We start from the raw sequence: 15,098 nt of genomic DNA, 5'->3' as shown, positions 1-15,098 counted from the left end.
TAACTCTTAAATGAGAAAGGGAACTAAAAAAGGACAAAAACATCTTTGAAGTCATTAAAAAGTAAAATGAGGAAAGAAGAGCAGGAAGACAGTAAACACGGACATGATGCTGGCTTACCTCCCACTGCAGGTGAGGAGGGATGTTTCGAATCTGAATTTTCCTGCTCCTGTAAAGATAAAACCACAGCCTGTAAAACCTCCTCAAGCACACAAACTTCGGCAAATAATAAACCACCAAACCCAAACCCAAACCCACTGCCATTGAGTCAATTCCGACTCACGGCAACCCTATAGAACAGAGTAGAACTGCCCCACAGGATTTCACAGGGGCAGCTGGTGGATTCGAACTGCCGACCTTTTGGTTAGCAGCTGAGCTCTTAGCCACTGCACCACCAGGGCTCCACAAATAATAAAAGCAGGCTTAAAATCATAATTTGAGTTCACTTTCTCACTGTCGTCACCAAGGCATCCACAAGAGATTCTTACTATGAATACTTGAGCATCGTATTTTAAGGTTTTTTAATTACACTGAGAAAAAGTAAAGAACACAATCCAACAAGTCCTCAACAAACTAAGGAAACAACAGTTTAAATGCAGATTTGCCTTTTCAATGTCCTACCAAAGCAGTTAGAACTTAAATGGCCATCCAAGTTCTAATTATAGAATTATCCCCTTCCTCCTCAAAACATATGGTCCTGCAATCGACGCTGCCCAAAGAATGCCTAGGCTCAAATATGATGCCTGAAGTCACATATTCAACGGGCTTAAACAAGATCAGATTTAGTTTGCTCCTTATCTGTTAATATAAATGCTTCATTTAAAAATTACTTTTATTTCTGACTAGGTAACACAGTCATAATTCAAAAATCAAGACACTATAAAAAGCAGAGTGTGAAAAATTTTACTCCCACCCACCTCCTTCCTCCACCAGAAATACTTTTACTCATGTATCCTTCCAGTTTCTTGATGCAAATAATAGCAAATAGGTAAGCTATGGATTGAATTGTGTCCCCCCACAAAATGTGTGTCAACTCGACTAGGCCATGATTCCCAGTACTGTCTGATTGTCCACTATTTTGTCATCTGATACGATTTTCCCATGTGTTGTAAATCCTACCTCTATGATGTTAATGAGGCAGGATTAGTATGTTAATGAGCCCTGGTGACACAGTGGTTAAGTGCTAGGCTGCTAACCAAAAGGTCAGCTGTTCAAATCCACCAGCTGCTCCTCGGATACGCTACGGGGCAGTTCTATACTGTCCTGTAAGGTCACTGTGAGTCAGAATTGACTAGACGCCAACGGGTGTGGTTTTGGTTTTGGTTATGTTAATGAGGTAGGACTCAATCTAGAAGATTAAGTTGTATCTTGAGTCAATCTCTTTTGAGAAATAAAAGACAGAAGTGAGTAGAGAAGAGGGGGACCTCCTGCCACCAAGAATGAAGAACCAGGAGCAGAGTGCATCCTTTGGACCCGGGGACCCTGCACTGAGGAGCTCCTAGACCAGGGGAAGATTGATAGCAAGGACCCTCCCCCAGCGCTGACAGAGAGAGAAAGCCTTCCCCCGGAGCTGGCACCCTGGCCTCCTAGACTGTGAGAGAATAATCTCTGTCTGTTAAAGCCATCCACTTGTGGTATTTCTGTTATAGCAGCACTGGATAACCAAAACGAGGAATATAATTTTTTATTTTTCCTCCTTACAGAGAAGTCTGCATACTCTACCCACTCTCTGCATCTTGTTACCTTCACCTAGCAATCGTATCCTGGAGATCCTTCTCTATTGGTAGATGGAGAGCAGTCCCCTAGGGATGGACGTTTGAGCTTTTTCTTGTCTTTTATTCAGTGTCTTTCACCAAGACACCCTGCCAGTCTGACAGCATCGAGCGATTTGGATTGTTTCTTGTTTGTACTAAGCATTAAAATTAGATAGAAAAACAAATAGAAATATAAGGATAAGAATTTATTTCCTGTCTTTTGAGAACACATTAAATCCTGAAAAGAAAACCCAACTCGGCATTTTGAATGTCACAGAGGGTCATTTTAACGGAAGAGCTTGACACTGAAATCCCATCAGTACCCATTTTCAGGGGTTGTCAGGGAAGGGATGTGGTGGCCACAGTGCCCCCTCATTCCATTTTCTTTGCTTTTGTGTCACAGGTGCCATGAAATAGCTGTAACCAGCCACGTGTTTCTCCACAGCTGTAATCTGGGAAAGAGCCCAAAGAGAAATATTGTTCAGGCAGAGAGAGTGGTACACAGAGGAAACGGAAATAAGCAAGGAGACTCCTCTGGTCTCGGTCCCATACGTTACTTCTGAGTTGTTTAATTATTTGTTAAAATAAGAATGTATTCATGCTTTACCAGGGTTGCTTTAAAGAATATATAAGCTAGTTGGTGGAACCTCTGATCTTATTTTAGGATGGGAAAGCGGAAAAGGAACCAACAACTAATTTCTACTGCCATCTTGTGAAGGTTCTTCTCTGACACCGCCTTTGGCGAGAGATCACAACAGTACCAACACTATCCCCTATAGTGCCTACATGGAATGCTCTACAGAAGAGGACACCAAGCCTAACTATTTGTAGATAGGGCAGCAGAATTTGCAAGAAAACTGACTTTTTATTTTTAGGCTTCGCTGCTTTTATTAAAGGTCCCTGATATCTATCGTCTATTTAGTTCTCCGCCCCGACATCCCTTGTAACCAACAAAGATGGTTTCTTTTTGTGTGTAAACTTTTACGTGAGTTTTTACCGTAGAGGTCTCATACAATATTTGTCCTTTTGTGATTGATTTATATCACTCAGTGTAATGTCCTCCATTTCATCCATGTTATGAGATGCTTCTCTAAATAACCTTGAAGAGTATTTCTTTCTCTGCCCGTACTCATCAGAACTGTTAGCTAGTCTCTTACGTCTTCCGTCTCCCTCCTCTCCCATCCGTCTCACACTCGGTTGCCTGTCACTTTCTAAGACATAAATATGATTGGTTACTCCTCCTGTCTTCCTCAAATGACTCCGTCACCACGTCCAAACTCCTTTCACAGTCCAGTTACTGCTCCCTCCCCTCCCCACTGTTATCGATTGAATTGTGTCCCCCCAAAATGTGTCAACTTGGCTAGGCCATGATTCCCAGTAATATGTGACTGTCCCCCATTTTGTTATCTGATGTGACTTTCCTATGTGCTGTAAATCCTACCTCTATGATGTTAGTGAGGTGGGATTAGCAGCAGTTATGTTAATGAGGTAGGACTCAAACTACAAGATTAGGTTGTATCTTGAAGTCAATCTCTTTTGAGATATAAAAGAAAGAAGCAGAAAGACAGGGGGACATCATGCCACCAAGAATGAACAACCAGGAGGGGAGTGTGTCCTTTGGACCCGGGGTGCCTGCACTAAGAAGCTCCTAGACCAGGGGAAGATTGATGACAAGGACCTTCTCCCACAGCCGACAGAGAAGGAAAGCCTTCCTCTGGAGGTGGCACCCTGAATTCAAACTGCTTGACTCCTAGACCGAAAGAGAATAAACTTCTCTTTGTTAAAGCCACTTGTGGTATTTCTGTTATAACAGCACTAGATGACTAAGACACCCACGTATCTTAAAACACTCCTGCCATGCCAAACTGCTCAAACTCTGTGCACCTCTCTCCTTCAACCAAAAATAATTTACTGCACCTGTAGTTCACAAATGTGCCGGGTCTGAGTGTCCAACACCCCGACTCTACCTTCAAAACAAGAGGAAAGAGGGCAGGAAGGAGCATGGTTTTGATTTTTTAAATTTATTTAAACTGAAAATGGAACAAGACCTGTAGTCAGTCAAGCAGAGGATGCTCTTAATACAGATACACACAGTCTTCCCTGGAGCTTTGGGATTCAGAAACCTAGAATTTCCCACTCTCATACCCAAGTAGGATAAGTGTTCGGGGTAGAAAAGGGCAAGAAGCCTAGTCTCCACACTATCCGGCAGGGGTACTAGAGCCATCTTGTTTGCTGAGGAACTGGCTACTTTGACTGATTCCATGTTCTGGTTAATTGGGATTATAACATACACGTGTCGACTATCAAATTTTAAAGAAGTATAAAACAAAATATACTTAACCCCAGCTCATCTAACCCTGAGTTGATGATTTCCAAGGCCCTTCAACATATAAGTGCCTCAGGGTACTTTTTATGGGAATATGTTATTATCTTTGTACTGTAGACACCCAGAGGTAAGAGAAGGCTCCACATGAATGAATTCCAGATAAACTAGATGTCCACTGTTATGAATTTTACGGGCTTGGCAGAAACGATTTTGTGTGGTAGAATTTGTTGCTTAAAGTAAGTGAGCAAGTGAGCAATCAGCTGGGGAAATAAAATCAAGTTTAATTATGGAGAAATCTCTGTGATACTGAAGAACCATTTCTCCTGTATTATTCAAGAACAGACAAACACCTGCTTGTGTGTGAGAAGGATATAAGGCCACAGTGTTCAGGCATATGGTTGATTAGTCACAACTCTGACCAGCCACGATGGTAACCCTAACCCCAGTCTTGACCATGCCGGGGACTTGAGCAGAGAACCAAGTCAACGTGAACTGTGGCAATCAGCTCAGAGAATCCCAGGTTCCAATTTGAAAACTGGGCCAGACCTAAGGATTGGAGGATTCCCAGGTGAAGTGTGGGCAAGAGAGGCAGCACAGCAAGTAAAGAGGGTCCCAGGAGAGAGTCCTCTGGGGTTCCATGTGTGATTCTACCCGACGAGGTCCCATCTGTTTCCAGAGCAATTCTGACATGTACTGGAGGGCACATGGTCCTCATCTTGGTAGGATATCAGAGCCCCATGGAATGTGCAGTATCTGTGAAGAAAGGCAGGTGTACTGAGTCCAAGGATTGCACAGACCCGGGGCTGAAACCACAGCGCCCTCACCACACCACACCCTTCAATGCTATGGCCAGACTCCGCTGCACCCCACGCACTCATTAGTGTGTGTCTGGGCACTTTATCTGTTTCCCATCGTTAGTTCTGAAAGCTCCCCTTAAACCTCCTGGACATTGAGTACAAGGGACATCCTGTGCTAAACTGAACTAGGACGTAGAACTGCTCAGAGAAGCAAATGAATCACCGGTGATGGCCAAGTTCAATCCTCTACTCAACTGTCTCTTAAAGTTCTCACAGGAAGCAGGGGGAGGGAGGCCACAGGGAATGATTAAAAGTCAACAGAAACTGTTTAGTCCTTTTCTTTGTTGCAATATGATTAGGAACAATTGCCTCTGCCTCTAAAGCAAATGTATTCTAAAAGGATTAAATCAGATATTTATGCAGTGACTCACCGCAAAGGGTTTTAAGTCAGAAGAATTCCAGTTATGAAGTCTTCTCTGCTCTATGAACTCAAGTCCACAGAACCATGAACCCCAGAGTGGCCCTAGTCTGACCAGCCACCTTGGTAACTAACACCAGCCTTGACCATGGTGGGGGCTTCAGTGGAGAACCAAGTCCACATGAATTGTGGGAAGCCAGCTGATGGGAACCCAGGCTCCATGTGAAAGCTGGGCCAGGTCTAAGGATTGGAGGATCCCAGAGTGAAGGGTGGGCAAGAGAGGTAGCAGAGCAAGCAAAGAGGGTCCTGCAAGAGACCCTCATGGTTCCTGGACATTTAGTAAAGGGAGCTCCTGAAAGTTCACTGCTGGAATGGAAAAGAAATCAGTGAAAATGATAAGCAATATTCCAAGATCTTGTAATTCATGTGCCTCTCCACCACCTCTCAAAGAGATACTCTACCAGCTCATAAAAGACAGAACCGAACCAGTTGCTGTCGAGTTGATTCCAATTCATGGAGATTCCATGTGTTTCAGAGTAGAACTGTGCTCCATTGCGTTTTCATGACTATGACCTTTTAGAAGCAGATCATCAGGCCTTTCTTCCAAGGCACTTCTGGGTAGGTTCCAACCATGAACCTTTCTGTTAGTAGGATGTGCTTAACTGTTCACAACATCCAGTGATCATGCTCATAGAAGAGCCTTCTTTTTTTTTTTTTGAGGTTGCTAACATATTTCTAGATTTCTCTTTGGAGGAAAACATCACGGATTCTTAACTGATGTTGAAAGAAGTGGAAGGGGAAAAGAGAAAAATCAGAGGGATGATTAGACATCTGTAAGAAGACGGGCTTGATGGCTATTCCACAGCAGGATGGTGAAGGGATTCCCCTACTGAACTGGGGTACTGTAAGTGGTATTTGCATTAAATGACTACTAAGTTTCATTCCAACCCCAGAATTCTACGAATCTTTTGGGAGGGGGTGTAAGAGGAAGGTTAAAACCATATCTTGTTAAAAGTAATCAGCACACTTTGCTATAGATTCAACCCATCATACACTATTCTAGTGAAATAGAGAACCAGATTTCTCAGAAATTCAAATTTTAGCTCTTTAAGTTACATTACTGCTAAAAAGGAAATCATATTTAAAATCTTCTCTTTTTTGATTCACAGTCAGTTGTTAGCAAAGGGATTCCTTTTACTGAAATAACAGAACGATTTGAATTGAAGGAAGACTAAAAATCTAAATAATTATTTGGAGGAAAGAATGTTTTTCTTTATCAAAGACCTCTCTCAGAAATTAACAAAAAAACAAACAAAACTGACATAGGAAAACCGTGATCACTCTTACCAAGATTAGTGTACAATGCCTTACAGACACCACCACCTCTCCCCCCACCATCCCCTCCTCCTTAACTCATTTCTGTGGCAATACAGAGAAACAGAAAGAAATACAGTTTTATCTCTAGTTTTACTAGCACTTCTCCATGGGCTTCACTGAACACTAACTCTTCCCCATCTCTCAGTTATTTTATGTGATGAAAGTCTAATAAAGTGTCATAGGTACAACTGAAACATCATTCACAGAGTTCTTAGTAAGGAGGTTTCCCAAAGCCACCACTAGTACCTACCTTTAGGGATGCAAGCATCTCATTTAAGCCTTACCATTCTCCTAAGAGAACAGAGACCTCTTATGGTGGCTCAGGCTGCTTAACAAAAGCTCAGCTGTTCGAATCCACTAGCTGCTCCTCGGAAACCCTACGGGGCAGCTCTACTCTGTCCTACAGGGTTGCTATGAGTCGGAACAACGGTTTGGTTTGGTTTTTGGAATTCTATGAGGTAGGCCTTCTTCTCTCCATTTTTCAGATAAGTAAACTGAGGAGTTGATGAGTCCCTTGTCTGAGTGCCATAGCTGGTAAGTGACATTTCTGACTTCTGGTTTGTAAGTTTAAACCTTTGCTCTTAAACTGTACTCTGGAATTGTCAACTGACCACTTACAAAATTTACGTCTCACATTGGCATTTCAGTTCAATGAATGTGGTATAAGATACATTCCTTAGGCAAGTCCTAGGAAAATGGCTCTTAGGAATGGGTTTCCACTTTCTCCCTCTCAGCGTTAACATCACTTTGGATTCTGACCAAAAATGGCTATTCTGGAATTGTCACCAAAGGATTTACTTACGTTGTTGTTGTTAGGTGCTGTCAAGTTGGTTACAACTCATAGGATCCCTAACAAAACACGGAATGAAACCCTGTCCGGTCCTGCACCATCTTTACAGCGTTGCTATGTTTGAGCCCATTGTTGTAGCCACTGTGTCAGTCTATCTCCTTGAGGGTCTTCCTCTCTTTTGCTGACCCTCTACTTTACCAAGCATGATGTCCTTCTCCAGGGACTGGTCCCTCCTGATAACACGTCCAAAGTACGTGAGATGAAGTCTCGCCATCCTTGCTTCTAAGGAGTAAGGATGTACTTGGCTGTACTTCTTCCAAGACAGATTTGTTAGTTCTTCTGGCAGTCCATGGTATATTCAATATTCTTCACCAACACCATAATTCAAGGGCATCAGTTCTTCTTCGGTCTTCTTTATTCATTGTCCAGCTTTCACATGCATATGAGGAGACTGAAAATACCATGACTTAGGTCAGACACACCTTAGTCTTCAAAGTGATGTCTTTGCTTTTGAACACTTTAAAGAGGTCTTTTGCAGCAGATCTGCCCAATGCAATATGTCGTTTAATTTCTTGATTGCTGCTTCCCTGGGCGTTGACTTAGATACAAGTAAAATGAAATTCTTGACAACTTCAATCTTTTCTCCACTTATCATGATGTTGCTTATTGGTCCATTTGTGAGGATTTTTGTTTTCTTTATGTTGAGCCGTAATCCATACTGAAGGCTGTAGTCTTTGATCTTCAATGAGTGCTTCAAGTCCTCTTCACTTTCAGCAAGCAAGGTTATGTCATCTGCCTACTGCAAGTTATTAATAGGCCTTCCTCCAATCCTGATGCTGCGTTCTTCTTCATATAGTCCTGCTTCTTGGATTATCTGCTCAGCACACAAACTGAATAAGTATGGTGAAAGGATACAGCCCTGATGCACACCTTTCCTGATTTTAAATCACACAGTATTCCCTTCGTTCTGTTTCAATGACTGCCTATTGGTTTGTGTACAGGCTCCTCATGAGCATAATTAAGTGTTCGGGAATTCCCATTCTTTGCAATGTTATCCATAATTTGTTATGATCCACACAGCTGAATGCCTTTGCATAATTAATAAAACACAGGTAAATATCTTTCTGGTATTCTCTGCTTTGAGCCAAGATCCATCTGACATCAGCAATGATATCCCTCGTTCCATGTCTCTTCTGAATCTAGCTTGAATTTTTGGCAGTTCCCTGTTGATGTACTGCTGCAATCATTTTTGAATGATCTTCAGCAAAATTTTACTTGTGTGTGATATTAATGATATTGTTGAATAAGTTCTGCATTCTGTTGGATCACCTTTCTTTGGAATGGGCACAAACATGGATCTCTTCCAGCCAGTTGACCAGGTAGCTATCTTCCAAATTTCTTGGCATAGATGAGTGAGTGCTTCCAGTGTTCCATCCATTTGTTGAAACGTTTCAATTGGTATTCCATCAATTCCTGGAGCCTTGTTTTTCGCCAATGCCTTCAGCGCATCTTGGACTTCTTTCTCCAATACCATTGATTCTTGACCATATACTACCCCTTGAAATGGCTGAACATCAACTAATTCTTTTTCATACAGTGACTCTGTGTATTATTTCCATCTTCTTTTGAACCTTCCTGCATTGCTCCATATTTTGCCCATAGAATCCCTCGATCCTGCAATCCAAGGCTTGAATTTTTTCTTCAGTTCTTTCCACTTGAGAAATGTTGAGCGTGTCCTTCCCTTTTGATTTGCTAACTCCAGGTCTTTGCCCATTTCATCATAATACTTTATTTTGTCTTCTCGACTTTCTGGATTTACTTCGGGAGAGTAATAAGGTATTAAGCAGTAAACTCCTCCTCCCCAGGAGTGGTTGACTCTGGCTGAGAGTCAGGCTCTCCTTGCACACGGCCAGGTGCATGCATACACGCAAGGGCCTGAGGTGGGACCGTGTGAGTTAAGAATCACCTGTTGCCAGTTTTGCTTATTACTGGCCCCAACCAGTGCTCTGCAAAGTCTTATGGGGCAAGATAAAGCTTGGGAACCTTTCCCAAAATATGGGTTGCTGTAATGGGAATGGTGGTGAAGCCCAGATAGTTAGACAACATCCTCAGGAGGGTTAGGACAATCATGTGTGTCTGAGTCCGAACATGCATTTGGATTCTGGAAGGTGAGATTTTGAGAGGTAAGGCTACGTCTTTGTGAGCCAGAAATCTGCATATCTGCTCCCAACTTTGTGAGATCAAAACCAAGTAAGAACTGAAAGCATTTTCTTTTACGTCTTTCTTCCGTAGTGATGAAGATTCCGGTTAATAAAACCAAATTGTATCTCTAGAGAAGAGATTAGTTACCCTTACAAGGTTCTTAACTCATTTTCTGTAACTGAGACCAACCAGGGTAAAAACAAATATTTATGCATAATAATGAGCCCAGATAAATAACATACAGAAACACAATGCAACACAAACTATCATCTATTAAACCCATTGCCATTGTGTTGATTCCGACTCATAGTGATCCTACAAGACAGAGCAGAACTGCCCTATAGGGTTTCCAAGGAGCGGCTGGTGGATTCGAACTGCCAACCTTTTGGTTAGCAGCCCAACTGTTAGCCACTGCATGATTCTACACTAAAATACCTAAGCATGTAAATGTTTGCCTTGTGTGGAGTACAGGAAATACAAAATGATCTTTGTAAAAGCAAAGGAAGTCACATGCCTAATCATCAACTATGCCATCCTTTCAGCATCTTTTCAAGCGATTTTCAAATCATTTCTTCTTTAGTTCTTCGAACAGTACTCAAATCTGCCCCGTTCCTTTCTTTCCTACCATCTGTGTCTTCTTCATCTTTCTTCCCCCTCAGCCCCAGCCGTGCCTGGATTGAAGCAGGTGCTCAGCCATCGGCAAATTCACCAGATTTGTTGCTGACAGCTGGTTTCTTTCTCCTGGCCCACTCCATCCCATAATCTGTCTTCCAGCCATAAGAGGAACACGCACTTATTGAAAACACTGACTGGTCTTCAAACCAGCTTCTTTCTTTTACTCCAGTTCATACTCATCTGCTCAGTGCAACAGGCTGCTGACTGCAGGGCTGGGGGAGGGCATTTCCTAACACAGCAGTCACTGCATCAATTTCCTTTGATTAGAAGTAGTGACTCATGTGGAGGTGGGGTGTTTTCCCTTCAGACAACAAGTACAATGGCATGCCATGACTTACTGAAGAAACAGTTTCACAATTAACACAAAAATTCAAGCCAGAAGCTGTGAGTCCTCATTGTTCACAGATGACGAGATAAACCAATAGCATTTTACTTCTGAACAGAAGGAACTACTCCCAGTGGTTATAAGAGACTTTAATCTTATTCATTATAGTGATGATGATGATGAAGTAAGATTCAATTAATCCCTCAAACAGCCCTATACCTCAAGCAAGCAGAAAAAGGCAGTTGTCGTTGTCAGCTGCCATTGAGTTGGCCCTGACTCATAGCAACCCCGTGCAAAACGTAACATTATTCTGTGCCCATGGTCTGTTGTGGATTGGATAGTTGTGATCTGTAGGGTTTTCACTGGCTGATTTTCCAAAGTAGATATCGCTCCTCAACTATGTACATGCTATTCTATGCTGCACATCCACAGCTTCTAATCTGGTAACCTGTACACAACAGCCGCTCAGTAGGTTTGATGAATGAATGAAAGTACCCGACAAGGTTAACATCTCTGGCGCTAAAATGCAGAGCTCCTTCCAACTGCTGATTCACACTATTTTCTGAGTTCCCTGTCTTACCAAGACAGTAAACAGGGCACCTGTCCCTGCTGGTTCCTGAGTTTTCACTGCTTCCTCTCAATCAGCACCATCAGCTGGGCAGGGTCCAGCAGGGCCATCAATGGGAAGTTGCAGATAGGAGTCAACAGCTGACCTGGATGTGAACAATCTACCTGGCCCAGGAGGTGGCCACAGGAGGCCCCTGCTACCACAGCTTCCTATTCCTTTTTCTAGCTCTTTCCCTTCTCTGGAGGGAGCCTAGAATTGCCCCTCACTTCCACACCCTGCTCCTCTCCCTGCCTGGAGCCAGGTCCTCAGTGGCATCAATGAGGGAAGGCAGAGAGATTCAAGAGGTGCCTCCTCTCAGCTGGTCAAAGCATCCCAGTCCTTCGGCACTGTGATGCACTCCTTCTCTCTCTTCTCATTTGTTTCTCACCAAATCCTAGGAAATCAGGAGAAAGGACTCCATAGACCACAGTGCACCCTACATTTGTGTGCACTACGCTTATTTTGATAGGGCCTAAGACCCCCAGCGCCCCTAGCCTTTCATTCCCAGCTTTGATCCTGATGTGCTAGGAGAGCCTGTGCCTTGTTTTCTATGAAATGTAAATGGATCAGACTTCACCTCCTGAGTTACAGTCAGGTAATCGATCAGAAGGCAATGCCTACAGCCAGCCAGAACCAGGGGATGAAACTGCTAAAATTATACAGAGACACCTGTAGATTCACACTAAAGGCCCCATTTCAGGGCAATTTAAGAGGTGGAGAAGTACAACTGGCAAACTGGTGGATTATGCTCTTCCTTCACTTAAGAGCACCTTATTGTGCTTACTAACTCAGGGCACTTTTGTTCCTTGATGTGAAATGCAAAATTCCTAATACAGTAGGCTCCCTTATCCATGGAGCATACGTTCCAAGACCTCTCATGGATACCTGAAACCGTGGATAGTACCGAACCTTCTTTACACTATGACTTGTCCTATACACGCATACCTATGATAAAGTTTAATTTACAAATTAGGCACAGTAAGAGATTAACAACAATAACTAATAATAAAATAGAACAATTATAACAATACACTGTAATAAAAGTTATGTGAATGGAGGAGGGGGACGTCGTCAGATTTCTTTACGCTACGTACTCATTTAACATTTTCGAACCGCGGTTGACTGCGGGTAACTGAAACCGTGCAAAGTGAAACCTCAGATGGGGGTAGGGGGGTTACTGTATTCAGGCACAGATACTTGTGGAAATGCAAACACTTTTATTTACTAGTGTCTATAAGCAAAGCAAAAGGTTTTAATTTCTCAGAGAACAGATTCAAGGAAAAAACAGAAATTTAGATGTATTCCCCGGATTTTCTAGCTCGATGATCCCTCTTCCTTGACGAAACATTTTATTGTTACCAAAGCTGACCATTATGTCAACGCAACAGAGAAGCAGAGTTGGGGCATGCCAGGCTGGGAATTAGAGACCAGGGTTCCAATCCCAGGTACAGCACAGACAAGTTGTCAGACAGATGTTGGGCCAGCCACTTAACTTCTTTGGTTAATGACCCAAACATGAGGTCATTAGACAAGATCTTTCCGGATCTAAGATGCACCTCATTTGGACAGTGAAACGAACTATCACAAAGAGAAGGTAAGAACAGAAAGAAAGTTATCCGACTCAGGCTACAAATAGAGACTGAAATTTGAAAAATATCATCTCAACCAATGGTGCATTTTGTTTGGGTCACAATTTTTAACAACCCATAAAAGTTATACCAAGATGAGATGAATGACAGAGTCCACAGTATTTTATAACCAGGTGGCTTACAATCCAAAAACAATGAGTTCGTGACTGAAATAGGCAATTTTAAAAATAATTTATTTGTTGTTGCTGTTGAGCGTATACACAGAACATAAACCCATTCAACGATTTCTACACATACAATTCAGTGACACTGATTATATTCGTCAAGTTGTGCGACCATTCTCCCCCTCCTTCTCTGAGTTGTTCTTCCCCCATTAACATAAACTCACTGCTCCCTAAACTTCCTATCTATTCTTTCAAGCTACTGTTGTCAATTTGACCCCACGTAGCTAGATCTTAAAACCGCACACTGCTCAAGGCACAGTCTTCACTAGTTAAGCTGAACTATTGTTTGGTTTTAAGAAGACTTCAGAGGATATTTCTGGTTTAAGTTTTAAAGATTATCTCAGGGCAATAGTTTCAGGGCTTCATCCAGGCCCATTGGCTCCAGAAAAGTCTGGAGTCCATGAGAACTTGAAATTCTCTTCTGCATTTTCCCCCTTTTCATCAGGATTCTTCTATAGAATCTTTGATCGAAATGGTCTGTAATGGCACCATCCGGTTCTTCAGGTCTCATGGCAAAGGAGGCAGTCGTTCATGGAAGCAATTAGCCACACATTCCATTTCCTCCTATTCCTGACTTTCTTCTCTCTGTTGCTTCAGTGAATAGAGACCAATTGTTGTGCCCTGGATGGCCGCTTGCAAGTGTTCAAGACCCCCAGGCGCTACCCAAGGAACTAGGAGACAAAACAGAAGCACTAAACACCTTATTAGGCCAATTAACTGGGCTGTGCCACAAAACCACGACGCTACACCTTACAAAGCAAGAAACCACGACCCAGGAGGCGTTTGGTTATACATAAGCAGCCTCAGCAGCTGACTTTTCTTTTCTTTTTTTTTTTTGTAAATGTATCTATCACACAACTTTTACTGATTCAACTTTTTACAGGTGTAAACTTATTGACAGCATTAATCAGCTGTGCAACCCTACCTTTCATCAATGCAATTTTTCTATCACTGTAAAGCAAAACTCAGTGCTCCATAAGCAATAACCCCCCTTTCCCCCACTTCCCGCCCCTGGTAACCACTCATAAACTTTGGTCTCTATACACTTGCCTGTTCTTGTCTTTTTATGTAAGCGAAGTCATACAGTATTTGTTTTTTTGTGATTGACATTTCACTCAGCATAATGTCCTCAAGCCCCATCCATGTTATAGCACGTATCAAGACCTCATTTCTCCTACTGGCTGAGTAGTATTCCATTGTATGTAGGCACCACACGTGGTTTATCCATTCCTCTGTTGAGGGGCATTCAGGTTGTTTCCACCTTTGGGCTATTGTAAGTAACGTTGCAGTGAACACTGGTGCGCAAGTGTCTTGGGTCTATTCCTTGCAGTGGACTTGCTGGATCACATGGTAGTTCTATTTTTAGTTTTTCTGAGGAACTGCCACACTGTTTTTCACAATGGTTGTACCATGTTGCATTCCCACCAGCAATGGACAAGAGTTCCAATTTCCCCACATCCTCACCAACGTTTATTATTTTCTATTTTTTTTTTTTTTAAATCTCAGCCGTCCTGGTGGGGTGAAGTGGTATTTCATTGTGGTTTTGATTTGCATCTCTCTGATGGCTGATGACACTGAGCATCTTTTCATGTGTCTGAAGGCCATCTGAATGTCCTCTCTGGTAATTTTCTGTGTCAACTTGGCTAGCCCCTGGCGTCCAGCTGTTTGGTCCAACCCTAGTCGAGATGTCGCTGTGAGGGCGTTTGGTAGACGTGGTTAACGTTTATAATCTCTTGACTTTAAGTAAAGGAGATTATGCTTGATAACAGGGGCGGGCCTCATCCCATCAGGAGGCGGCCTGAAGAGCAAAACCTTAGGTTTCCCTGAAAAGAAAAAATTCTGCCTCAAGATTTTAACATAGAAATCCTGCCAGCGTTTCTAGCCTCCGGCCTGCCCTACAAATTTCAGACCCAAGACTGCAATGTCAACTCTTGTCTGAGTTTCCAGCCTGCCAGTCTGCTCTACAAATTTCAAATTTGCCAGCCCCCACAATCACATAAGCCAATTCCTTAGGAT

General features: G+C 42.6%; 1 protein-coding gene across 1 annotated transcript in view; it reads right to left on the bottom strand.

Annotated features, from left to right (window-relative positions):
* IGF2BP2 (insulin like growth factor 2 mRNA binding protein 2) overlaps positions 1 to 15,098 on the bottom strand; it is a 180,232-nt gene that overhangs the window by 40,540 nt on the left and 124,594 nt on the right. Inside the window, exon 3 of the mRNA XM_004382334.1 lies at positions 119 to 167. Within this exon, the coding sequence (XP_004382391.1) occupies positions 119 to 167 (49 nt within the window). The remainder of the gene's footprint in view (positions 1 to 118; positions 168 to 15,098) is intronic.

The sequence above is a fragment of the Trichechus manatus genome, unplaced genomic scaffold (assembly GCF_000243295.1).
Source record: "Trichechus manatus latirostris isolate Lorelei unplaced genomic scaffold, TriManLat1.0 scaffold00092, whole genome shotgun sequence".
Lineage (NCBI taxonomy): Eukaryota > Metazoa > Chordata > Mammalia > Sirenia > Trichechidae > Trichechus > Trichechus manatus.
This window is presented reverse-complemented; position numbering and strand designations above follow the sequence as displayed.